This window comes from Corticium candelabrum, chromosome 10 (assembly GCF_963422355.1).
Source record: "Corticium candelabrum chromosome 10, ooCorCand1.1, whole genome shotgun sequence".
Lineage (NCBI taxonomy): Eukaryota > Metazoa > Porifera > Homoscleromorpha > Homosclerophorida > Plakinidae > Corticium > Corticium candelabrum.
Genome location: NC_085094.1, coordinates 3,651,475 through 3,677,257, shown reverse-complemented (window position 1 = coordinate 3,677,257; position 25,783 = coordinate 3,651,475). Strand labels below are relative to the sequence as shown.

At 43.0% G+C, this 25,783-nt stretch overlaps 5 protein-coding genes across 9 annotated transcripts; 3 read left to right on the top strand and 2 right to left on the bottom strand.

Annotated features, from left to right (window-relative positions):
- Nucleotides 1-70: 70 nt before the first annotated feature.
- On the top strand, nt 71-3,176 carry LOC134186182 (uncharacterized). The gene is made up of 5 exons (XM_062654100.1): nt 71-175; nt 241-369; nt 1,926-1,996; nt 2,167-2,387; nt 2,621-3,176. Exons 1-5 carry the CDS (start codon nt 72-74, stop codon nt 2,978-2,980), a joined length of 885 nt encoding a protein of 294 aa, XP_062510084.1. The 5' UTR covers nt 71; the 3' UTR covers nt 2,981-3,176.
- A 1,738-nt stretch (nt 3,177-4,914) lies between these two features.
- LOC134185704 (uncharacterized) lies at nt 4,915-7,816 on the top strand. The gene is made up of 4 exons (XM_062653565.1): nt 4,915-4,930; nt 4,988-5,205; nt 5,263-5,505; nt 5,562-7,816. The coding sequence occupies exons 3-4, from the start codon at nt 5,440-5,442 to the stop codon at nt 7,566-7,568; spliced, it is 2,073 nt and encodes a 690-aa protein (XP_062509549.1). The 5' UTR covers nt 4,915-4,930; nt 4,988-5,205; nt 5,263-5,439; the 3' UTR covers nt 7,569-7,816.
- Nucleotides 7,817-9,639: 1,823 nt separating this feature from the next.
- Nucleotides 9,640-12,318, bottom strand: LOC134186186 (uncharacterized). The gene has a single exon (XM_062654104.1). It carries the CDS (start codon nt 11,208-11,210, stop codon nt 10,626-10,628), a length of 585 nt encoding a protein of 194 aa, XP_062510088.1. The 5' UTR covers nt 11,211-12,318; the 3' UTR covers nt 9,640-10,625.
- LOC134186185 (uncharacterized) lies at nt 12,311-13,717 on the bottom strand. 2 transcript variants are annotated; one of them, XM_062654103.1, is made up of 2 exons: nt 12,871-13,717; nt 12,311-12,811 (listed from the first exon to the last, which is right to left on the bottom strand). In XM_062654103.1, exons 1-2 carry the CDS (start codon nt 13,355-13,357, stop codon nt 12,771-12,773), a joined length of 528 nt encoding a protein of 175 aa, XP_062510087.1. In that variant the 5' UTR covers nt 13,358-13,717; the 3' UTR covers nt 12,311-12,770. The 2 variants fall into 2 exon arrangements, with proteins under 2 accessions (XP_062510087.1, XP_062510086.1); XM_062654102.1 differs by having other exon boundaries at nt 12,311-13,717.
- A 3,715-nt stretch (nt 13,718-17,432) lies between these two features.
- LOC134185782 (uncharacterized) lies at nt 17,433-25,783 on the top strand. 4 transcript variants are annotated; one of them, XM_062653655.1, is made up of 8 exons: nt 17,433-17,515; nt 17,590-17,999; nt 18,087-18,439; nt 23,368-23,482; nt 23,551-23,679; nt 24,465-24,535; nt 24,683-24,906; nt 25,192-25,783. In XM_062653655.1, exons 3-8 carry the CDS (start codon nt 18,391-18,393, stop codon nt 25,504-25,506), a joined length of 903 nt encoding a protein of 300 aa, XP_062509639.1. In that variant the 5' UTR covers nt 17,433-17,515; nt 17,590-17,999; nt 18,087-18,390; the 3' UTR covers nt 25,507-25,783. The 4 variants fall into 4 exon arrangements, with proteins under 4 accessions (XP_062509639.1, XP_062509640.1, XP_062509642.1 ...); XM_062653656.1 differs by having other exon boundaries at nt 17,461-17,753; nt 17,861-17,999; XM_062653658.1 differs by having other exon boundaries at nt 17,461-17,772; nt 17,861-17,999.

Below are 25,783 nucleotides of genomic sequence, written 5' to 3'. Positions count from 1 at the left end.
TGTATATAAGCATGCAGTCAACAGACCATAACCATTCTTCACATAGACTCTTAGCTATAGCTAGGCAGTGAATGGCGCACACTCGTCTCGTTCATTGGATGCTGTTAGCATCGATGCTGCTCGTTCTCATGCATTGCTCTCGTGCAGACGAGTACGGACAAGGAGGTTGTGGCGGGTGAGCTAGTGTAATACCAGACTGCCTGCTGAATTTGTCTTGATTTGTTGTACTGTACGTGCTAGGAATCGCTATCGGTGCAGAGAACGTGTGTCCTACTCTGTCAAAGCTTCCCGATACAAGCAAACGGCCTATCGAGAGCAATACCATTACAAGTGCGGACTGTTTGGATGGGGTCGCTGCCCAGGCCGCACGTAGGTTAACTATATATTCACAATCTCGTGCAGCACAAGCATTTACGCGCTTCAAAATCTCGTATGTTCTGGTGAGAAACCTAGGGAATCATGCATGAAAGAGCATGCAGTTGCATGTTTGACCTTTCCTATACTCTGTTGGTCGGAGACAGACATCGTATGTCTCTTGATTGTTGAACTTGAAGAATGGCAAGTAAGACTTGGCACTTTGAGTTACGTAAAACTAACGACAATCGGATTCCGTGCTTGTGGTCTTGGGGGCTGGGTGTCTGTCATGCCATGGGCCTCCACATAATTTTATTGGATCATGTCCTTTCCTTACTCCGTCGACGCGTGGTGTCTATAGACTTCTATCAGTGCAGGGAACTAAAATCCTCTCAACTGCACAAACACGTCATAATCCACGTGCTAACAGGACTGTGTTACGGGTACCGTGAGTGGAAGGAGCTACGCCGGCTTTTGCGACGATTGACTCAAATCGTAATGACTGCATGGTGGGGTGTGGTTTACCGGTAGTCTACGACAGAATGTTGCACCAGTCTGCGTAAGCTGATTAGAGATGGATAGATGCGTTAAGGTTGCTAGTTATTCTTTCTACTGAGTTCTCAGTACCTCTTGAGTGTCAAGTCGCGTCACGACGTAGCTAGAGCGCAATCAGAAACCGATTTGCTCTGTGCTAGTGCTAAATTTCCATTCGCACGCGACAAACATCAACAAGCTGCAGCCTTCTCCTGAATCTCCATCTCTTGCGGTATTGATTATATGAAACTGCACGCATCAGCTCGAACCCTTCTAGTCCTTTAATTAATACTTACACATACAGATACTCTAGTAAAAGCGCGGTTGCCGGTGCACGTGCGCTATTTTGTATTCAACCTGATGATCTCTGTTATCTAAATACATACTATGTATAGCAATACAGTAACTTATCCATTGTGACAAGATCGGTAATTCTGTTATCTCTATACTCTCTGTTCGCGTTGACTTTGCGCTTTGAAAATCTGTACTAACTTTTGCGCAATAGGGCGCTCAGTGACGATCTTGGTATCGTTAGAAACCGCAAGTTCCCGGATTTTCTGTAGTTAGAGTAACGACGGCGTATGTATTACACAGGCGGTTTGATAAGGCTTTTGCGTATCAAGAGCCGTTAGGGTTCTTAACTCATTAAGTAGGTATGGTCTTACAACAAGAATGCTGCTAATAGAGGAAGTAGCCAATTAGCAAGGTCCGCTGCCTTGACACCAACTTACAGTTGCTGTTGTTTCACAACTAGTTGCTTGATATTTCTGACTCCTCTTCTCGTTCTGCTTTGTCTTGATAGCCTGCGACTTTCTCTACTGTTACCTAACATCTTTGTATTGTAATTTGACCTCTAGAATGTACAGTTAATGGGATATCACTTAACATCTGAGTGTGGTAAACAAATACAGCTGCATTATTAGTCAGTTTCGAGCGCAAAAGTTAACGCGAACAGAGAGTAGAGTTACTGTTTGGGCAGAAGTTGTACATTATACTAGTAGTATACGTATACCTGTAACGTATTTCTGTTGCTATAGGACGAAATACAGAAGCAGCATTGAGTACTACACGAAAACGACGTACCGATACCAATGCCGACCATGCAACAGTAAGAAATTGATAATTAAAGTTGCATGTACAATATCTTCTCTCGCAATGGTCTAATTGCTTTACACAAATATCAATGCCAGTTAATTGAATTAATAGCCTATAGCTATCGCAATCGCTTTCTAATAAAATCTATATTTTTGATATTAATGAACGGGTTTTATTCTCTAGTCGATTGTCGAGTAAACTCGTGGTCGTCGTGGACATGCGCTGCTCCCTGTTGCGCTGTGCTGAACGAAAGAAGAACTCGTAACGTGCAAGTTTCTCGATCTGGCTCGGGAAGAAGTTGCCCTAGCATCGCTGAAAGTCGAACTCGAGACGACGACAACAAGGCGTGTTACATTGATGGGAGATGCTACAGGCATCTCGAAAAAAGCCCAAACGGCTGCAATGTGAGCTTCACGTGATCCAAGCCTATTAAGAGTTAAAATCCTAATTTTTATTTTCCTTTTGTATTTTTTATATCAATTTTTTAATTTTGTACTTTTTATTATTTAATTTAAATTATTATTATTTATTTTTTTTGTTTGTCTATATTTCAGTTTTCAATTTTATTTTTATTTTTATATTAACTAACTAATTAATTTATATTTATATTATATTAACTAATTAATTTTACGGTTAGCAATGCCAAAAGGACTATTCAAGAAATTATTGGAAAAGACTTTCCGAAGGAACATGCGACGACGGCAACAATTGCACGGCTAATGATAAGTGTCAGTCCGGATGTTGTATCGGCAAACCATACAGATGCCTCCACTGCCAGAGGTGCAATGGCGATGGCACTTGCGGTCTTGCGTTTGGTTGCGTCACGTCACCGTCTACGTGCGGTTGCAGCATCGGCAACGACTGTTACCGTGACGGACAACTGAATCCGGACAACAGAGCTCAAATGTGCGATTATAATGAGAGTGCCCAGAAATGGTCGAATGTGTCAGCAGGATATGACACTGTCATTTTGCCTAATTTGTATTCTGAAGATTGAGACGACTGCCGTAGTTGTCGTGTATAGCTCGATCTGTCTGTATAGTTCAAATTTGTTGTTTGACTGTTCAGCACTGCATGATATAAAATCAATCATTTGACATTAGCTAATTCAATTCGTTCTGATTAGATTACACATACATGATATTTGCTCTAGTGTATACATGATTAGTGTAAACTGATGTTATTCGTTTTGACGTTGCTGGCTGATTGTGAAGTGTTGTGGCAATTACACTAGGGCAAGCGCGGATCCAGAATTTCTAAGCATCTGGTCAGTAAAGGCTGAAGGGCTGGCTGTCTGGCTAACGGACCCGCGCCCATTGGGCTACCCTATCCGCACCTAGCTGGGTCTTTAGGAATTGTGTGTATTTAACATTGTGCACTGCAGTAGTAATAGGGTCAGTACTCCATTTGTATAAATGGTAGGTTTGGGCTTGGTGATTACGCATGTCCTGTAGGAGTCAAAATCTTCGTTTCCTAATTGGAGAATTTTTTATACAAGTTTGCAACAGGTGCATTACTGAAATAGGTTTTATAGAACTCTGTAGCAGTAAACCTATAATACATTATATATATATATATATATATATATATATATATATATATATATATATATATATAGCTTGATGATTATGTATGAAGTTAGCTCAATTTCAATACTTCTGTTTAGCAAGAAAGTCTAAAGGCAACATTCATGAAAAGAATTGTGTACGTATAATAGCAACAGCTGCTAGCTCAGTTCAAAACTTTAGCATTTGATTGTAGCGTGTTTGCCCATTTTGTACAACAGAAGAACATTGTGTGTGTGTGTGTGTGTGTGTGTGTGTGTGTGTGTGTGTGTGTGTGTGTGTGTGTGTGTGTGTGTGTCTGTGTTTGTGTGTCTGTGTCTGTGTCTGTGTGTCTGTGTCTGTGTCTGTGTCTGTGTCTTTGTCTGTGTCTGTGTCTGTGTCTGTGTCTGTGTCTGTGTCTGTGTCTGTGTGTCTGTGTGGACCAAACAGCAGCTACTCTTACTACAGGCAGCACCGAGATCCTTGGAACAGTCTGACTGGCCAGCTTAACATTTCATGGCATCGCTCGTCCATGCCAAAGACAAAACTGAGACAACCCACATCACTATCACTATCTACGCCTCATGCAGTCTCGCTTGCACTCACAGCAAGCATCACGTGCGACTTCAAATTGATAGCTCGATCACGCAAACATGAGACTTTGTTGTCTTCAAACTCTTTCATTGATTGGAAAATTGCATTCACCTAGCCCTTGAAAACGCAACAAAATGACAACCTCTACACCCTACAGACAATTGTAAAAGAAAAAGGAATAGTGACTAATAAATTATTGCATCTCAATGATTTGTGTTTGACTGCATCGAGTCCAATAAGCTATGTGTAATTCGGATAACTTTGCAAACTTCGTCGTTGGCATAGTCCTTGCTAGAAATTTATGCGCAAGCGTAATAGAATACAGAGTACTTTCAGAGGGCATGCAGCTCGTCAGCACGTTTTCGACCTTGCTTACGCAATACACACCGTTTTGGCTGATTCTCGTGGCGTCGGTGCTCGTTTCTTCTCGAGCTGACGAATACGGACAGGGAGGATGCGGCGGGTGAGTACTCATTGCGTCCAAAACTGCAGCGGTTCATCCACCCCAAAACGTCTTTGCATAAATTACAGCAATTCCTTAAAGTGCAACCAAGTTGTATCGTACACGGCGACAACTACAACGCAGAAAAAGGTGTCTTACACAGAAAAGTACACGGATCGGTGCGGGGACATTTGGAAATGGTTTTCTTGTGAAAAAGAAAGGTATATGACTACGCCCTAAATACATCATGCCCTCACAAGCGTCCTTTCATACAAACGTTCTTTGCGCTCTTGCAGGATAAAGTACAAGTACGAGACTGTAAATAAAGACGTCACAAGGTACAGGATTCAATGCAGAGACTGCAACAGTAAGGACGGTCAGAACAACGAGACTGTGCGGTTCACTCAATTGTCGTGTATTTTAGTTGACTGCCGAGTCAGCCTGTGGACGGCTTGGAAATGCACAACCTGTTGCGCTGATATCAAAGAAGAAAGAACACGCACCGTGACCGTTGCTAAGAACGGCAACGGTGCGAACTGTCCGAGCCTAAAAGAGACGAGGACGGTCTATGACGACAACAGAGCTTGCTATATTTCGGGTACATGCTACAAAAATCTTGCCTTCTCTACCAACGGCTGCAAAGTAAGCTTTAAAGCATCCATAAAATTTAAAAATTGTTAATTAATTAATACTTTTTAGAAATGTAATAAAGGCGTAAACAGATACGCTTGGGAACTACTGTCCACTATCAATTGCAATGACAACACTCAGTGTACAAAGAACGACCGATGCATTAACGGTTTATGCAAAGGAACGACATATACGTGCGAGACATGCCATTACTGCGACGGTTCCGGTTGTCCAACACGCGTTGGTATGTGCTACATCCAAGGAACGTGCTACAACCTGAAGGACCCGAATCCGGCCTCGCCGCAATGCCAGGTAAGACGTCACAGCTAAGTTCGCCGTGCGCCCGTCGACATTGTCTTTTATTCTAGATCTGCGAGCCCAATAAAGGCCAAAACTGGAGGTTTTACTCGTTGACCGGAAATGCGTGCGATGACAAGGACATCTGGACTAGAGGTGACAGTTGTAGTGCTGATGGCCTCTGCGTCGGCACGCCCTACACGTGCTTACCCGACTGCCAAGCTTGCGACGGCAACAATGGTTGTAAGACGACCAGGGGTTGCGTGACGGCAGGGAAGTGCGGTTGCAGCATCAACGGACAATGCTACGTAGACGGCGCGCCTACTCCAAACATGTGCCAGAAATGCGACATCTACAGCAATGCAAATGGATGGACCAACCTGGCCGACGGAGCGATTTGCGACGACGGCAACGCATGCACTCGTAAAGACAAATGTACGACCGGTGCATGTGGCGGGGACCCGTTTACTTGTCCTGCAGATACTCCCTGCATAAAATCCAATGCCTGCAATGGAGATAGCTGCACCATCGTGTCTAGACCAAACACGTATCGCTGCTACAAGCAGCAAGATGCTTGCGACTGGCAGGATCAATATTGCACGGGCATGGCGACGTGCCCACAGAACAATCTCAAAGGAGTAGATATAGCTAAGGGTACCGTGTCGATTCTAAGGTACAGCATCCCGACTGCAACAAAGTTAGTTTACAAAGCTGCCGAATCTGGAACATTTTACCTAATGATGACACAAAACAAGGGGGTAAGAGCCAAGTTGAGTGGCTTTACAGTGCCTTGCGGAGGTGTTTCCTTCTCTTGGGAGCTGGTGAAAGCAACAGATACCCAACCATCCGTCACGGGAGTGCTGAAGGCAAACTCGGAAGACACCGGGACGACAGACATAACTGTTGCTAACCTAAACTTGGACAATGGTGGCGTATACAAAATTTTAGTGACTGCTCAGAATGTCCGTTCGGATACTCAACAGGTCGAGTCCCAACTTATTCTCGTCGATACGACACCTCCGACGTTCTCCGCGACAGTTAACGACGGCAATGCCAAAGTAAACATACAATATCAGGCGGTTACGACGACACTGTCGGCCTATTGGGATCCCAACGGCTTTGCAGACCCGGAAAGTGGTAGAGACATGACCTCGTTCCAAATCGGAGCTGGTTTGAAAGCGTATGAGACGACTGTCGCCGGGTTCACTGCAAGCAAGGCCAACGAAGGTGTCCTCAACAATTTAAAGTTGCAACACAACACGCGGTACTACATAACAGTGTCTATAGCGAATCGAGCTGGGCTAAGAGGTCAAGCGGCTTCAAATGGGGTCCTTGTTGATACCACTTCCCCAGTTTCAGGCACGGTCACAGTGTTGGATGACAAAAAAGGAGGGAAACTCGTATACCTAGCAGCTTGTAGTCGCCAGATTGAAGCTACTATAGTCAATTTTAAGGACGACGAGAGTGGCCTCGACTCTTTTCAATGGCAGCTCTGTAAGCACCCACTGACAAGCCCACTTCAGCTGTCCTGTTCGCAACAGGATTATGTCGAATTTGCCTGCTTTCCAGACAACAGCTGCAAGTTGAATGTGACTCATCCAGAAGACGGAATGGTAAAAAACGGCTGTTTCATCAACGAATATTCATATCAACTCTACATCAGAGCAAGAAACCGAGCAGGATCCCTTATAGAAGAGCTCTCGAACAGATTTATCGTGGATAGGAAACCACCCATTGCAGGAGTAGTCAACGACGGGTTAGCAGTGGACATTGATGATCAGTCGGATGTTCAGACTTTAACTGCCAATTGGCAAGGATTTCGGGACGAGATTAGTGGCATTGATACCTGCGAACTAGCAGCATTTGAAGAGTATGGAACGACAGATGTGAAGAAAATTGTGGACTATGTCAAAGTCCAGGCATCTGGTCAATGGACATCGGACAAACTAAACTTGATCAACGGCAAGACATACTATATTAATGTCAAATGCCAAGACAAAGCGGGCCTAAGTAAGGAAATGACAACAGACGGCGTAGTTATCGAAGCCGTAACTTTGAGTGGACTCTTTGACTATTAACAGGCTATACATCTACGCCCTTTATCTAGACAATATATACATGTACGCTATAGTTACATATTCCAAAGTGATGAGTGAACTTCTATACGACAGCTGACACTACAGATGCACTCCAGTGATACATAGGCTTTATGACATTTGGGAGCTATAGTAATGTAGTAAGGCGAAAAAATTATTTGAAGGGCCATGGCCCCGTTGGCCTCTGCAGTTCCTATGAATAAATATTGCTTCGTACTGGATGTAGCATGAACGGGTAAATCTATAATAACAGCAAATTTTGCGTTTGCTATAAAAGCTTGGTCTCGCTCTTGCGTTGCCATGGTGGTCTAATGCATTTGTCTCATGTTTCACCCTGATGCTTTTGTTGTCTCTCCTCCTCCCAGACAATCTTGGCGTGTATACGTATAAATGCAGTCAACAGATCATATGGAAAGGTGTATAAGGAGTCACCAGAACATAATATGATAGAGAGGGTACCGTGTGAAATGCTTGAGACTGCAAAGCTGCGACATGTTTTCGGTCACTCTCCTTGATTTGCAAGTGTTGATCGACTCTCACGCACGTGATCACTACCCACACACGCTCGATCGAGGCACGCAATCGCAACTCCATACTTTACCTAGTATCCCAGCTATGCAGTCGATGGCACACACTCGTCTCGTTCATTGCTTGCTGTTAACATCGACGCTGCTCGTTCTGCATTGCTCTCATGCAGGCGAGCCTATACGGACAAGGAGGTTGTGACGGGTGAGCTAGCGTATACAGTTGGGGACTGTTTGGATGGATTCACTGCACAGGCTACAGTAGGCCATCACACGCGCAATCTCATGCAGAACCGTACACAGTAACTGCAAAATCTCGCAAAATCTCTACCTCCTTGCGTATAGGAGTTCATGAAGGAAAATCCAGTTGCATGTCTAGGTTCTAGACGTATTCTAGGCTTGACACGGTCTCTTGACGGTTGATCTCGAAGCATACCATGCCTACGACTTCTTTGCAGTGGCACTATAATTGCAAACATATTTTAAAAGGTAGCTACGTAAAACTAACGACAAACGGATTCTGTGATTGCGGCCTATTTTGGGAGGTGGCTGTCAACCATGAGGCTCTAGATATTTACCTTGAAGTAACCTGCACTGCATGCCTTTTGATCTAGGCAAGCGTTGTTGTCAAGACTTTGCTGTTTTCACACAACAGCGAGTCATATTTTTGATACTTCAACAAATTTGGCCTATTGTCTCTACACAAAATTTCTTTGGATCACGCCCTTTTCCGTACTTTATCGATGCGTAGTGTCTAGATTTCTATCAGTTGAGAACATGCAGCCAGGGAACGTGCAACCAACTGCTAACATGGTGGGGCGCTTCTAGCAGCCTTCTCCATCTCTTGCGATAGTGCATCATGGTCGAACCCTCTGTAGTAATAGCACGGAGGTGCACGTCCAGAAGGTGCACTTGCGTTATTTTGAATTCATTTTGTTTTTCCTGCATATGCTTAGCCATTTTGGCAAGATCGGTAAATAATTCTGTTTGCTAGGGATACTGTTTGGGAAGTGTACCTATCTGTAGCGTATTTCTGTTGCTCTAGGACGAAATCTAGAATCAGCATGGAGTACTACTCGAAACTTTCATACCAATATCAATGCCGACCGTGCAACAGTAAGAAATTGATATTTGAGCTTGTCCAGAATCTTCTCTCTATAATTTCGCAAGTTTGTTTTACACAAACATTCTTTGGTTGATTTTCGAGTGAATTCGTGGTCGTCGTGGACCTGCACTGCTCCCTGTTGCGTTGCGCTGCGCGAAGAAGAACTCGCGTACCGTGCGAGTTCCTCAGTCTGGCTCGTTCTGGCTCGGGAAGAAGTTGCCCTATTCTCGAAAAAAGGCGAACTCGATACGACGACAACAAAGCGTGTTACATTAATGGAAGATGCTACAGGCAACTCGAAAAAAGCCCAAACGGCTGCAATGTAAGGTTCACGTGATCAAAATTTATGAACTTATTGACAGTTAAAATTAATTAATTAATTTTAATTTTGTTTTATAATTTTATTTATTTGATTTATACTTTTTAAGTTTTCAGTATTTTATAATTTTTATTTTATTTTAGTGTTTATTTATATTATATTATAATATTATATACATTTGCTTATTTTACTTTAAGTTTTTATTTCTATTTACATTTAATTTTAATTTGGTTTTTGTAATTTATATTTTTAGTTTAATTTTCTTATATCTATTTTTCTATTGCAATTTTTATTAGTATTTTTATTTTTATTTCAATTTTTTATTTTTCTAAAATTTTTAATTTTATTTATTTATTTTATATTAATTAATTTTTCTGGTTAGCAATGCCAAATGAGCTATTCAAGATATTGGTTGGAAAGGCTATCCGTAGAAACATGCGACGACGGCAACAGTTGCACATCTAATGAGCGCTGTCAGTACGGATGTTGCTTCGGCAAACCAGACAGATGCCTCTTATCTACCTAGTGCCAGAGGTGCAATGGCGACGGCAGTTGCGGTGTTGCGTTTGGTTGCGTCACATCGCAGACTACGTGCGGTTGCCGCATCAGCAGTGGCTGTTACCGTGACGGACAATTCAATCCGAACGACGGAGCGCAAATGTGCGATACTATTACGAGTGCCTAGAAATGGTCGACTGTGTCTTGAGACGACTGCCCCGGTTGTCCTAGACTAGATATTAGCTAGGTAGCTCGTTTAGCTAACTAGCTAAGCTTGACCCAATGCTACTTCTGTAAGCCTCGACCTCCCAGACTCGTGTGTGGTGCTGATTCACCTTCCTCTAATACCAGTCTACCTGTTCCATACATGGGGTTGCTTTCAGAGCCCCTACTTATACTTTCACAGCCGTCTCTTTATATATAATACGCTCTGGTTACTGCTGTCTAGATATCTTGGCTGCCCCGCTGACATGTTAGACAACCACGCATGCGTAGTTTACTGAATGGTGTACGCGCACAAGAGCCTAGCACTTCACATCCGTGGCTGTCTTTGGGCTTACTCGAGTCAATGGTACGCCCGCACACTTGTTCTCTCAATCATAAGACAAACGGCGAATTCTGTTGTCTGGATCACTGCCATCACCATGTTTATCTTTAATGACTGGAACAACATAAGACTCCAAAAATTGAGTTGGGACTACAGAATGTCTTAAGCAAGCAGTAAAGGCTGTACTCATGTGGATAGCTAATTCAAAGCCACCATACCTAAGGTGTTCGGACTCTACTTCATCAGGTCCAGCAGATTTTCTTACTTTCAGTTGATGAAATACTTTTTCGACCTCTTTGGGATGTATCTCAACACACCACCATGGTAGTTTTGATGTTTGTATTCGATGTTTCAGATTTGTCTCAAATATTTGACGCTCTCTATCTATAGAATCGTGTGATTGACTGTTGATAATTTGGCTAAATTGCGTCCTCAAGCACTCCATCATTTCACTGTCAGACATACCATTTTGTATACAAGGCTGCGTTTCGTACTTTCTTCCTCGTACTTTCTTCCAAAACGTATCAGTATCACTATCTAAGTCTGTGGCCAAACTTTCCCACCAACATTCTTGTTCCTTCCGTTTTCTATTCTTTAAATTACCTTTCATGATCATTCTAGAATTCTGCATTGCTTTGTATAATTCACCATCTCTAGGCTTACCAGCACATTTCCATTTAGAAAGTCATTTCTAGCTTGCCGCTTTGATTTCTTGGGATCATCATTCCAACCCAATTTACTCGTTCCTCTACTTGAGCCTTTCCGTAAACATAATTTACCAGATCTCAGCAAAGCTCCACATATGGCATCAAGATATTCTTGAATATCGTGATGATGACCACAAGACTCAGGCTCATTACACACAGCAGCTTCTACTGGCATAGATATTTTACTTAGTTCCAGTTCTACACAGTGTTTATACCTCTCCAAACTGTCCATTGCGGTTTGTTTCCACAACAATTTTTACCAACAGACTTGTTCTTTGGTATTGAAATCTCACCATCTACTTCCACACTCGTTGACATGACAATAGGCCAATGATCAGATAAATAGCCACCGTCCTCCCTTATCTCAAAATCTATAATCATTTTTGTCAAACCAGCAGAAACTATGATGTAGTCAATCCATGATTGAGTCTGGAAATCTGAACTATGCCATGTATTCTTAGTATTCGCTTTAATATCATCCATGCCAATAGCTGTCAGGTTGAACTCCGACATAAATGTAGCCAGTCGTCTTGAAAAACGACTCGTGTCTTTTTTATGTATTCTTTAACTCGTGTCTTAGACTCATTCAAGTCTCCCAATATCATAACATTATCATACTCATTTGACTCTAAAAAAGAAAGACCTCCCAAAAAAGCCAATTTCAGTGATGTAATCCTCTACTGATTGCTCGTTACCATAGTCAACTGGCATGTACACAGAATAATAAGTATAGTTCCTAGATCTGTAGTAATCCGGATTGCAGACATTCTGTCCGAAGCAGTTTGAATAGTAGAAACAGACAGATAAAAACGTTTATGCCACAATATTGCAACCCCGCCAAATGGCCTTCCCAATACAATTTTATCCATCTCCATAGGACACAGCAGAATAAAGAGCATCTTCATTAGTAGAAGCTAAATTACCCAGCTCTGTAGGTAGAAGCCAATGTTCTTGCACAGAAAGTATGTCTGCTTCTTTGAACAAATCTGAAATACTGTCAGCTGCCGACTTGAACCCTCTACAGTTGAGACCGGCTACCTTTAGTTTAGTTGACATCTTTATACTGATTGCTTTCATTTTCAGGAACAGACATTTTTGGTCGAAATACCCATGATCTGACTCTTATGTGCTCTGGCCAGAAATTAGACTCCTATACTATATTCTTGAACTCCAATGGGACTCTCACTCTTGCACTCCTTGTACCTCGTATTCTTGATGGTAACAAAAACACATTTTCCTTCCACACCCTTATCCTTCAGGTATTCTACAATTCATAATTCAGTAACATCTTCCTTCAAATTTCCAACATAAATGTTCCATGTGTCCCGCCCCTCCTTCTTTCCACACCCACCAGAGATGACACCTCCTTGTTGGAACCCACTACAGCTTTAATGTTTCTTTCTCGAAGACGCTCTACTAATCTCCATTCTTGATCATTATCCGTATTGTTACTATTTCTTTTCGCTACATCATCACCCTTCTCATCAATAACACCTGCAGACTGTTGTTGTACCGAATTTGGATTCTGTACGAAAGAAACCTTTAGAACTTCTGAATAGCTTCTACTAACTTGTGATTTCTTACCATCTGTAATTACTTCTCCCACTTCTTTTATTCTCTTCTCACAAAGGCTCACTTGCTCGGACATCCTAACAACCACACCTTCCATGTCGTTATTAAGATTGGCCGACACCTTAGACAATAAATTCCTGCAGTCAATCTCTTCTAGTGGGATGACTGGAAACGAATTGATATCTACAGCACCAAACTTAGGCACGTCTGCTTGGAGTCTATCCGCCTCGTAACATAAATGTAATACGTCTTCAACGTCACCTTCCGCTTTCTTCTTGTAAGATGTGTTTTTCCTATTCTTCTTTTTGATATTCTTTAGTGCCGCTATCCCAGAGGATACTTCAAACAGCAACTCTTTCGCGGAATTTATGTCTTGCTCACTAAATCCACGTACGACCACATCTCGAAGTGTATCACGCGAAACGTACCTCATTTTATTCTGAATGTAGCACAACACACCGCATATTGTCACTGAGCGCGATTCAGATGACTCCGCCATCACACATCCGGGATCTTTAAACGAACCAAATGTCTTATTGATCTAGAGATAAAAATTATACTTTTCATGATTGATTGTAAATTTATATAATATGCAGGATGTGTTATCTGTCATATCATCTATTATATAATCACCCACGTGGCAAGCTTGACCTGTTGGATATCCGACATGTCGGATAAGTGAACGTTAGATAAGTGACACACGACTGTACTTTTCACTAATGATGCCTGGTGCTGTCTGATTATGGGCATAGGATCAGTTGGCAACTTGCCAAGGGTAAACAATGTTAACATGATAGCTATGTGTTCATGAGAAGTCATAATCAGTTTCTAGATTACTGTATTCGTTCTAATCATGTATTTCTATGAAGCCAAGTAAATGTGATATCGTCCAGTGCACAAAGTGACAGCGGTTCATATCCAGTTGTTTCCGCATCGTCTCCTGTCTACTTCTTACCCAGTAGCCATGCATTTACGCATGGATCTTTACTCCTATTGTGACATGCTCAATCACAGCAACAACACAGAGAACAGAAACATTACCACTGTCCGTTGAAAACAACTCAGATGAAGAAGAAAAACATTCTTCTAATCATGTATTTATTGTTCTCAACGGACAGTGGTAATTTTTGTGTCCTTTGTATTGTTTCTGTGATTGTGCATGTCACATACCAGGTAGAAGTCAAGATCCTGGTTTACTAATTTTATGCAATTTGTATCAGTTGTATTACTGAAATAGGTTTTATACAACACTATAGCGATAAACAACAGCTGCGGCTCAGTTCAAAACTTGAGCATTTGATCATCGTATGTTTATCTAATTTCTAACTCAGAACAACATCGTGTGTGTGTGTGTGTGTGTGTGTGTGTGTGTGTGTGTGTGTGTGTGTGTGTGTGTGTGTGTCTGTCTGTCTGTCTGTCTGTCTGTCTGTCATGATCATATATTTTTTAGATCAAACTAATGCACATTTCTCAATAAAATTAAAAGGCTACAACTAAAATGAAATGTCTATAGATCACTAGTGCAAGAAAGCTAATGTGGGAAGACCTGAGTGCTGAGAGTCATGGGCTTTTCGGGTCCATCACATAGTCCGGACGGTTTTGTTAAAATCACTTGTGCATTGCACCTATATAACTGGATGGAAAATGGTTTTCTTCAATAGTCCAAAAATTCGGGAGCATTTTTCGGTCTTCTGGTTTCGTGATGACTGGTTGAATATCTTTTCAAGAGCGTCCTTCCTTGCTCTCCCCATGTACCGAAGTGCTCGAGAACTAATGGGATGACGTTGGACTTTGAGCCTCCAGGCAGCTTGAGCCAGTCATATTTAGCCTTCTTTCTGGCTTCCCTTAGAGGTGCCACAGCTTCAATGTGTTCAGCAGAGCTAGGATAAGTTTCCAAGCTCCATGGGCGCGCCAAAGAGGTGTCAAGGTCAATGCTAGATCCTAGGTCGACATCAAACATAACAATGTCAGGCCTGCATGCGGAATCAACATATCTGTTGCGAAGTTTACAGCGGTGGTGAATGCTAAGGCTCCTTAGGCAATCAGACCAAACACCTGCTGTAGACTCATGTGACCATCCAGGCCCTTCTCCTGTCTTGCAGGTGAGGAGATGGTATCCACTTTCATGATCTAATGTTGCAGCACAGTTGCAGGCTTCTAACCAGCCTGACAGATGAATAGGAAAGCCAAGCCTCACAAGGCACGCCAAGCAAAATCACAGGGTTGGAGTGCGAAACCTTGTGATGTTGGAGATGCATTTACCCAAGCACCGGCTCCTTTCTCGTGAAGGGAAAACAGCCTCGAGGTATCGCTAGTAGTAGGTGAGTATTCAATCAACTCATGTGACAGGAAGGTGTACAGTTCATGTGACAGCTGTGCTGAAGTTTCTTGGGCCTTGTTGGGTAGTCAGATACGACTTTGTCAGGGGGGCAAGGACTTTACAAGGGACTCGCCAATCAAGCCAGAGAGTCGTTGAATTAGGTTGTCGACAATGGAAATCAGCATCTGTCTGTCTGTCTGTCTGTCTGTTTGTCTGTCTGTCTGTCTGTCTGTTTGTCTGTCTGTCTGTCTGATTTTGACATTCAAGGTTAAGTCCATTAGTTAATGACTTTGTTGTTTGCAGGGACTGATTTGTATTTAAAAAATCCTAGCATAGGTACAATTAGAATCTGTACGAGAATACATTATCTGTCCGTCTGTCTGTCTGTCTGTGTGTCTGTCTGTCTGTCTGTCTGTTTGTCTGTCTGTCTGTCTGTCAATACATATATCTTCAAAGAACAACACTATTACATTCTAGTCTGGCCCAAACACTGTCTGTCTGTCTGTCTGTCTGTTTATTTGTCTGTCTGTAAGCCTCAATCACTGTCGACCCTTTCAGCTACAAAGGGTAAGCTTTAGCACAATCTAAGCTCGGAAATTGTCTGTCTTCTGTACCTCTCAGAAGGGATGCTGCAAGATTACGTTCTGCTCCAGGTAGGGGGTCTGGGGCTTGGTTAGAGGCCTTATCATCCTCAGATAGGTATGCACTTATTGCAAAGGATTTCCGTCTAGCGTCCTTTCTGAGGCTTGGTCTACCGATGCCTTTAAAGTCATGCATAAATGAATGTGAATGTGGAGTGGAACTTGATGGAACTGGGTATTATCTTCTCACCTGCAAGTTTGGCGGAGGGCCAGTCTGGCAACTCGATTCTATAGTGTCAGGATGGTGCAGTTGTTTGAACGAGCTCCAACTGCATCATTGCAACGAGCCAAGTGAACAATATACAGAATCTGAGAATTGCCCCAATATTTTGATATACGATGAATCAAGCATAGAGTTGGACGTGACCATGGCTCACCCTTGGAGCAAAGACTTTCTAAATAGAGCATCTGAAGAGGCAGGCTATGCACTGAGAGACGTGAGATGAGAAAGAAAAGCAAATTCGAAGATCTGTCAGTTCAGGATGGCACAACACCTATAACTTAGTTCCTCTGGTCTTTGAACACTTTGGGTTCTGGGGTCAGAAGTTGATAACTTCCTAAACTCACGCTCGAAAAATCAAAGATTTGTAGGGCAGGAGTACTGAAGTCGACTTCAGGACGAGATGGCATAGGCAGATTTCTATAATTATCCAGAGATGTAATGCTAGAGTTATATTAATTAAAGAAAATAAGTAGATTGCACGTAGGTAAGATAGATGATTTTTCTTTGATGTAGATGAGCAGCACTATGTTCATTAGGATAATAGTTATGACTTCAGACATTTCAGTAGTTTTTGTTAATGCTTAGGATGCTTTCATTTTTGTGATTGTTACATTGACAGTTTGGGAGAGAATAAAACTATCTGTCTGTCTGTCTACTGAGGGTGTGTGTGTGTGCGTGCGTGTTTCTTGTGTGTATGTTGTGTGTGTGTGTGTGTGTGTGTGTGCATGTGTGTGGCCACCGACGTCATTAAATGCTGTGTGCCACATGCTGCACTCGCCCTTGCAGTTGTTGCAAAGGCGTGGCGCACAAACACTTCACAAATCGCTTAAAGGGAAGTCCAACAAAAATGAACTTAAGTTGTATAAGTAGATCTTACCAAGACAAATCGATCGGTATAAGTTACTCCGTTATCTTCGTTTTTGTATACGAGAACGAGTGATGTTACTGTGATGTGCAACGCCCACGCGCCTGCTCCGCTCTTCCTGGTCGATTAAGCTCCGCCCACTGTAAACGAATAATTGTGCTTACGGATGACTGCTACAGATATATCGAGAATGCCGAATGTGAATGCGAAGATATTATAAAGATCTGCCTTCTTGCCGTCAGTGGTTCCTCTCTAAAATAAAATGGTGTCCGTAGAGCTGTTTTCTCGCCAGACTTTGAAGCAGAATTCCTCAATACCACGGCTTACCTAGAGAACGCGCGTGAGCTTGAAAATTTGTTTATCTTTGTTCTTTTAATATACAAAGAGGAACGTTCAGCGCGCCATCTGGCGTGTGCTACAGAGGACGTTCCTATTTTCACATCCGGTCTGTTCACTTTCTTTTGCCGCTGATTGGTAGAACGTTACAATCCCGGATGTAAAATAGGCTCATTTTCTGTTGCACACGCCAGACGGCGCGCTGAACGTTTCTCTTCGTATATTAAAAGAACAAGGATAAACAAATACTCAAGCACAAGCGCGTTCTCTAGGTAAGCCATGGTATTGAGGAGTTCCGCTTCAAAGTCTGGCGGGAAAACAGCTCTACCGACACCATTTACTTTAGAGAGGAACCATTGACGGCAGAAGGCAGATCTTCATAATATCTTAGCAGTCATCCGTAAACGCATTGATTCATTCTCAGTGGGCGGAGCTTAATCGACCAGGAAGCGCGGATCAGGCGCGTGGGCGTTGCACATCGGAGTAACCTAGACGGATCGATTTGTCTTAGTAAGATATACTCATACAAGTTAAGTTCATTTTTGTTGGACTTCCCCTTTATCGCTTTGATCTACGAGTTAGCGCGGCTATTGAACGTGAGTTTTGTCTTTTGTCAGACGATCTGGGCGTCTACGCGTTGTTTGCGTTATGAGATTAGCTCCAAGAGCTTCCGAATCTGATGCATATGGTCTAGACAAGAAACGCCTGAGACGCAGTTCATGTGTTGAAGGGTAATGCGTGCTTGTCTTTGACAAGGTACGGGATCGTTGGCTGCTTGGTTTACATCTTGCAATAATTAGGGGCTCTCAGGAGACGTCTTATAACTTCCCTTGTCTGATACAGATCGGTAACGAGGTGCAGTAATGGCGAACACTTAGTGCATTCTGTGATGTCCATGGACCAGCGAGGATAATTTGACAATCCGGAGAATGAAAAGGGGGTAGAGAGACTGGGTCGAGTCTACTAATAGTGCGAGACGTGCCAGTGTACTGTGATGGTTCTGGTTGTCCGACACGCGTGGGAAAGTGTTACATCCGAGGAAAGTGATACGTACAACTCGCCAGACGTCTCAGCAACTAAAGCTCGACGTGCATACGCCATCAAGACATGCAATGGCGTCTTCTCGTCCTAGATATAGGAACCAAAAATGGAGTACGTCGAGAAATGCTGCGTTGACAATGACATCTGCACTAGAGGTGAGTGACATTTGTGGTCACAGTGGTGCATGCTGCGTGGGCTCAGAAGGGTTTGACTGATGCATTATTGCAATACACAGTTGATAATACTAATTACACGTAGGTAACATAATACTAACTTACCACATGTCATATCCCAACTCTTGAAAACAAACCATCTAGCTCAAACTTGTGTAACTCTAACAGCACTCAGCACTCTATAGTCAAACTTTGATCAAACTATAAGTCTTGTTTCTGTGGTGGCTTCACAACTCGACCACTTCTCGTTGTTATTCCTGGTTGGATTGATGGTGGATGTTGCACTGGACTTTCTGTTGGTGTTGGTTCTTCTTCTCGGTATTCTGTTCTTCTGGTACTGGTTCTTTTTGTTGATGGTGATCTTTTACTATGTGTCATCTGTTTCTACGGAATTCTCCTGATGGTGTTGCTACTGTATTACACTATGTACGATCTCGGTTTTGTATAGACTTGTAGAAATGACCCTCTCTCTGATCTATCAGGAAGCCAAACTTTTTCTCCTTGAGATAATGGTGGTAATTCTTTGGCTCGATGGTGTTTGTCAAATCTCTCCTTTGTCTTCTCTCTGAACTTGTTCTTTTACTTGTACTTCTCTGTACGGGACTTGTTTAGGTAGAAGAGTAGCTGGTATAGTTGGAACTAGACTTTTCAGTTGTCTACCCATTAGAAGTTCCGCTGGAGAGTATCCATTTGATAATGGGGCTGAACGATAAGACAATCCCTGGTAAGTATCTTCACTCTTTGTTTGAAGTTTCTTCACAGTCTGTACCATGTTACCATTTGCTCGGCTTCTCCATTCGATTGAGGGTATCACGGACTACTCATTGTATGCAAAAAGTCTTAGTCTTTTGCAAACTGTGCGAATATCTCTGAGGTGTACTGAGGAGCACTATCTGATCTGACCTCCTCTAGTATTGCTGAGCAAACATAGCTTTCATCTTGTCTATCACCTCTTTTGATGTGCTTGACAAGGAAACAACTTCAGGATATCTGGAGTAGTAATCTACGACTAGTAGAAAAGACTTCCCTCTCCATTTGAACAAATCAGCACGCAAAGTTTATTATGGTCGACTAGGAAAAACAGTTGGCAACAAAAGTTCGACCAGTATCGGACGTTGTTTGCTGCATATTGAACATTGCTCAATCTTATCCTGTAATTGTGACATAATTCCCGGCCACTAAACTACTGATCCTGCTCTCTCTCTACACTTGGTAATGCCAAGGTGTCCCAAATGAAGCTTATGCAAAATCTCTGCTTGCATCGAGGTAGGGATAACCAGTCAGCTACCACATAGTAATGGGCCATCTTCCATAGACAATTCTGATGCAACTGCCCACAATTTCTTGATATCTCCTTTGACCTTGTGTTTAGGCGGCCATCCATTCCTACAGAATTGCATCTGCTAGTAGCACATTTCAGCTGCATCTTGTTGCTCTCTTAGTTTGGCCAAAGTTTTGTTTGCACTGGTAGAGAATCAAGTATTTTGATCGACGTGCTCATTGGGTGGTGTTGCTAAATCCTGGCTTTGCAAATTTGCTCGATTTTCACAGATTGTACTCCTTGATAATGTATCTGGAGTATGAAGGTTACGACCTGGTACATGAGAAATAGTGAATTGCATCAGTTGTAATCTGAATCGTTGAACTTGTAAAGGTAGTTCTTCAAAACGCCTGTTTGTACTCACAATGATACTAACGGCTTATGATTCATTTCCACGTGAAATGACATTCCCAGTAAATAGTTACGGAATCGATTGCATGCCCATGTGAGAGAGAGTGCCTCCTTCTCTATCTGCGCATACCTAGCTTCTGCACTGGTAAGTGATCTTGATGCGCATGCAATTGGTTTCCATTGTTTGTTGTCTTGCTTCTGTCGAATAGCGGCTCCTAGACCATATGCTGATGTATCTGATGACACAGCTGTTGGTCTGGTTGGAGAATATAGAGCTAAAACCGGTGGTTGAGACATATCTTCTTTGATTGTTTCAAAAGCAGGCTGTTGACTGTCTCCCCATATCAACTCCGACTTGAGGTAATCAAGGCTCTCAATGGCTTTGTTTTCTCGGCTAATCTTGGGAGAAACTTCCCCAATTGGTTTACAATGCCTAGGAATCTCCTGACTTCTGTTGGAGTTGACAGCTCTGGCATCTCCTTAACTGCATTAATTTTGTCAGGATCACTTCTAATCCCTGAAGGATCAACAACATGACCAAGGAATTTCACTGTGTTAGTTGAAAATATGCACTTCTCTTGGTTAAGTGTAAGACCGACTTGTTGTATCTTCTCTAGGGCTTTCCGATGACGATCATGTTCTGCTTGTGTTTTCCCAAAGACAAGAATATCATCCCCAAGCAGAGTTCCTTGTAAACCGTTGAGTGTCTCTGACATTCTTTTCTGGAATAACTCTGGTGCCGAAGTTATACCTAATGGCAATCTGTTGTAGCAAAATCTCCCAAATGGCGTTATAAACGTCGTGAGTAAAGTCAATGACAGTGGTGCCTGCCAAAAACCACTATCTGCGTCGAGCTTGCTGAAAACACTAGCTCCTTGCAACTGAGCTAGAGTGTGTTCCACTGAAGGTAATACTCGTTTCACACTCTCGTTGAGTTTAGACAGATCAACACAGATTCTCACACGACCCTTTGACTTAGAAACTATAACCATTCCTGAACACCAGTCAGTAGGTTGGTTCTTCATCAAGGGGATAGGTATTGGTATTAGCAAATGGCTGTGCATCTGATTTCAGACAGATAGTGTACTCTTCACTCATCTTTCCAAGGCCTTTAAATAAATTAGGAAATTCAGCTTGAACATCAGCCACCTCATTCAGATTATTTTCAGCTTTGTGTACTGGCTTGATTACTTGGAGAGCTTCTATGACTGGTCTGCCAAGTAAACATCTCATTTCTCTCACCACAAATGTCTTGCTGTGTGGTCAACACTTTGACGTGGAGTAATGCATGTCCTCCTGAACCACGTAGTGAATGTGTGGTAGCAGTTTGCAGTTTAGCGTTACTGAAGGTTGCTCTGTACACTCTCTCTCTCTGGTATCACCGTAAATTCTGCACCAGTGTCAATCTGAACCTCAACTCTCTCCCATTCACTTTCACATTGGTCATCCACGCACCCGTTACAGTTCTAGTTGATTGAACTCCCAAGCATAGATAACTGCGAGAATCAACGAGTGCTACACTACTATCAGAAACGATCTCTATCTCCCGTTTGGTTTTACGCATACGACCTTGATGTCCTACTCGTTCACACTTATGGCATTTCGCCGTTGTTGCTGGGCACACAGCTCTACCATGCGACGGTTTCTGTCCGCATCTGGAACAGCTGTCTCCTGTCTGTTTAGTAGCTGGAATGAAGGATTTGCCTTTCACGCCTTCGTAGGTAGTAGCCTTCTGGAACTTTTGGAACAAGTTCTGTTTGGAATGTGGCAGTCATCGCGTGCGTATTGTTTTCAACGCCAGTCGTATCAGGTGTTATGGGTATGGGCGGTTCCACGGAGAGACGTCGCGAACAGTCTGTTGCATCTTCACCGACTCACTTTGTCGAGCACTCGTGATGGCTTTATCGAGGGTGAGGTCTGCGTCCATTTGGAGCTTCTCCGATAGCTTTGCATTGCGTGGTCCCACAAGATTAGCTCCTCACGTAATGCCCCAAATTGACAGTGCTCTGACAAGGTGTCTAGGGCAGTTACAAAACTCTCTACTGACTCATCGTCCCCTTGACGGCGGTAGTTGAACTTTGCACGTTCAAAAATTACATTCCTTCTCTTCACGAAGTGAGAATCAAACTTTCGCTTGACAGAGTCGTACGCCTTGCGCTCGTCTTCCGTCAACGTGAAGGAAGCTAAGACAGTCTCTGCTTTCGAGCTCATCGAATATACTAATGCCGCTATCTCCGTGGATTCATCCTTTTCTGAAAGACCAGAAGCCAATCGAAATCGTTCAAAGCGCTTGATCCAGACGTGCCAACTATCCGGCTGAGAGAATTCGAACTGCTTGGGCGGCGCTATCTGAAACTTTGCCATAAATTCTAACACCATGTCGTCTGCAGGCTCAGTAGGGTTTGACTGATTTTAGCACCCTAGCTTCGTCTGCGCCAATCAGTGTCCAGTGTTCGCTTACTTTCGCTACATATTGACTGACCGGTCAATAAATCGGGCCGTCTAACTGGGCCTACTGGTTTCTCAAGATGTCAATTGTCTGTGCAAGGATATCAACGCCTCAGCTGGGTGTTCAAACCAGTTATAGACCTTCTGGCAAGTGTATAAACGAATGCACTCCGCTGCGCCCAGCTCGTTAGCACTCGTGGGCGGAGCGGGGTGTATTTCGTTTAGACACTCTCAAGCGGTCTATAACTAGCGTATACTTTTGCGCACTACACTGTTGATAATACTAATTACGCGTAGGTAACATAATACTAACTTACCACAAGCCACGGGCACCTCGTGCGCGTGCCTAGCCGACTGCCAAGTGTAGATACTAAAAACGGTTGTAAGACGACCCGATTGCCTGCGTGTGTACTGTACGCGCGTCGAGTAGCTGCCACGTTTGCTACATCTGTTCCCTGCGATGGCAGGAATATGACAACGCGCCCGACGCGAATGTCGCGACTTCAGAGGCAATTGCAGTTGGTCACGTGGGAAGGTGTGTAACTTACCGCTATCTATGTATATTAGTAAGGCTGTATTTTGTGTTAATTAATTAGCTCGGGAAAAGAACGGGGAACAGTCTTAGAACCGGGGTTTTGTGTTGTTTCCGCCTAATAACAAGAGTGTAATTAGAGTATACGCGGGAATTTGTGTAATTACGTCAATCTAACTCGAGCAAAGAACGGACTAATTAGCTGGTGTATGTATATATGCATGCAGTCAGCAGACCATTCTTCACAGTCTCGTATAGCTATGCGGTCGATGACACACACTCGTCTCGTTCATTGGATGCTGCTAGCATCGATGCTGCTCGTTCTCATGCATTGCTCTCGTGCAGACGAGTACTGGCAAGGAGGTTGTGGCGGGTGAGCTAATGTAATACCAGACCTCCTGCTGCTGAATTTGTCTTGATTTGTTGTACTGTACGTGCTAGGAGTCGCTATCGGTGCAGAGAACGTGTGTCCTACTCTGTCAAAGCTTCCCGATACAAGCAAACGGCCTATCGAGAGCACTACCGTTACAAGTGCGGACTTTTTGGATGGGGTCGCTGCTCAGGCCGCAGGTAGGTTAGCTATATATTCAGAATCTCGTGCAGCACAAGCATTTACGCGCTTCGAAACCTCGTATCTTCTGGTGAGAAATTTAGGGAATCGTGAAGGAGCATGCAGTTGCATTTCCTCAGACTCGGCCTCCTGATTGTTGAACTCGAAGCATGCCAAGTAACACTTTTGAGTTACGAAAAACTAACGACAATCGGATTCTGCCTTGGGAGCTGGGTGTCTGGCATGATGCCATGGGGCTCCACATAATCCTTTCTTTACTTTGTCAACGCGCGGTGTCTAGATTTGTAGCCAGGGAACGTGCTACCAACTGCATACACGGTAGCCTCGTACCAGACCCTCTCGCGCCGTCGTTCCCGTATGTTATACGGGAACCGGGCACGACGGCGCGAGAGGATCTGGTACGAGGCTAATACACGGGTCTTCCGTAAACATCGTCACAACCACGCGCTAACAGGAGTTGTGTTTTACGGGTGCCGTCAGTGGGAGGTGCCACACCGGCGTTTGCAACGATCGACTCAATTCGTAATGACAGGGTGGGGTAATCTGCGACAGAACGTTTCACCAGTCTGCATGTGTGCGGTGATTAGCTACAGACGCGGATAGATGCGTTGTAGCTAGTCTTTGTAAACACAGAGTACAGTAATTTTTAGTAACGAGTAGATTGATTGCTCGGTCGCGTCACGACGTAGCTAGAGGGTACACGTGCATGTTTATCTAGGGTTACTGTTTGGGCATGAGTTGTACAGTAGAGTTACGTACCTGTAGCGTATTTCTGTTGTTATAGGACGAAGTACAGAAGCAGCATCGAGTACTACACGAAAATTTCCTACCGATACCAATGCCGACCTTGCAACAGTAAGAAATTGATACTCTTAAGTTTGCATGTACAATATTTTCTCTCGCAAAGGTCTAATTGTTAATTAAATTAATAGCCTCTATCTATCGCAATTGCTTTATAATAAAATCTATTCTTGATATTAAATAGCTCGTTCTATTCTCTAGTTGATTGTCAAGTACACTCGTGGTCGTCGTGGACATGCACTGCTCCCTGTTGCGTTGTGCTGCGTGAAAGAAGAACTCGTACCGTACGAGTTCCTCAGTGTGGCTCGGGGAGAAGTTGCCCTAGTCTCGAAGAAAGACGAACTCGATCTGACGACGACAACAAAGCGTGTTACATTGGTGGGAGATGCTACAGGCAACTCGAAAAAAGCCCAAACGGCTGCAATGTGAGCTTCACGTGATCAGAACTATTGACAGTTAATTTTTTTTAATTTATAATTTTTGCTTTGCTCTTAATTTTTATTGTATTTCATATCTTTAATATTTAGTGTTTATAGTTATTTGCTTATTTTAATTTAACTTTTTATTTATATTTATATGTATTTAATTTTAATTTGGCAATTTTTTAATTTTAATTTTTTAGTTTAATTTTATATTTTTATTTCTGTAATTTTTGTTTTTATTTTATTATTATTTTGTTTATTTTTTATATTAAGTAATTTTTTTGTTAGCAATGCCAAAAGAGCTATTCAAGATATTGGTGGACAAGGCTTTCCGTAGGAACATGCGACGACGGCAACAGTTGCACGTCTCACGATAAGTGTCAGAACGGATGTTGCGTCGGCAAACCATACAGATGCCTCTACTGCCAGAGGTGCAATGGCGACGGCACTTGCGGTCTTGCGTTTGGTTGCGTCACGCCCTGGAGTACGTGCGGTTGCAGCATCGGCAGTGGCTGTTACCGCGACGGACAATTCAATCCGTACCACAAAGCGCAAATGTGCGATACTAGTAAAAGTTGCGGGAAATGGTCGCCTGTGTCTTGAGATGACTGCAGACGAGGCAGCTCGTTTAGTTCACGTTTGTTGTTTGACTGTTCAACACTCTATTACTGTATAGATTGATCCTAGATGACATTCAATTCGTTCCGACTAGCATTAGATTGCACGCACGCATTTACACGATGCCCGCGTTTAGTGTGACACTGTTTTGACGTTGCTTTTGTGCAATCACTGATTTTGAATTGTTGTGGCAATTTACTAGCTAGCTGTAGCGCTTGAGGAATTAGTTATTAATTTATTATACGAGTTTTTGACTTTGTGT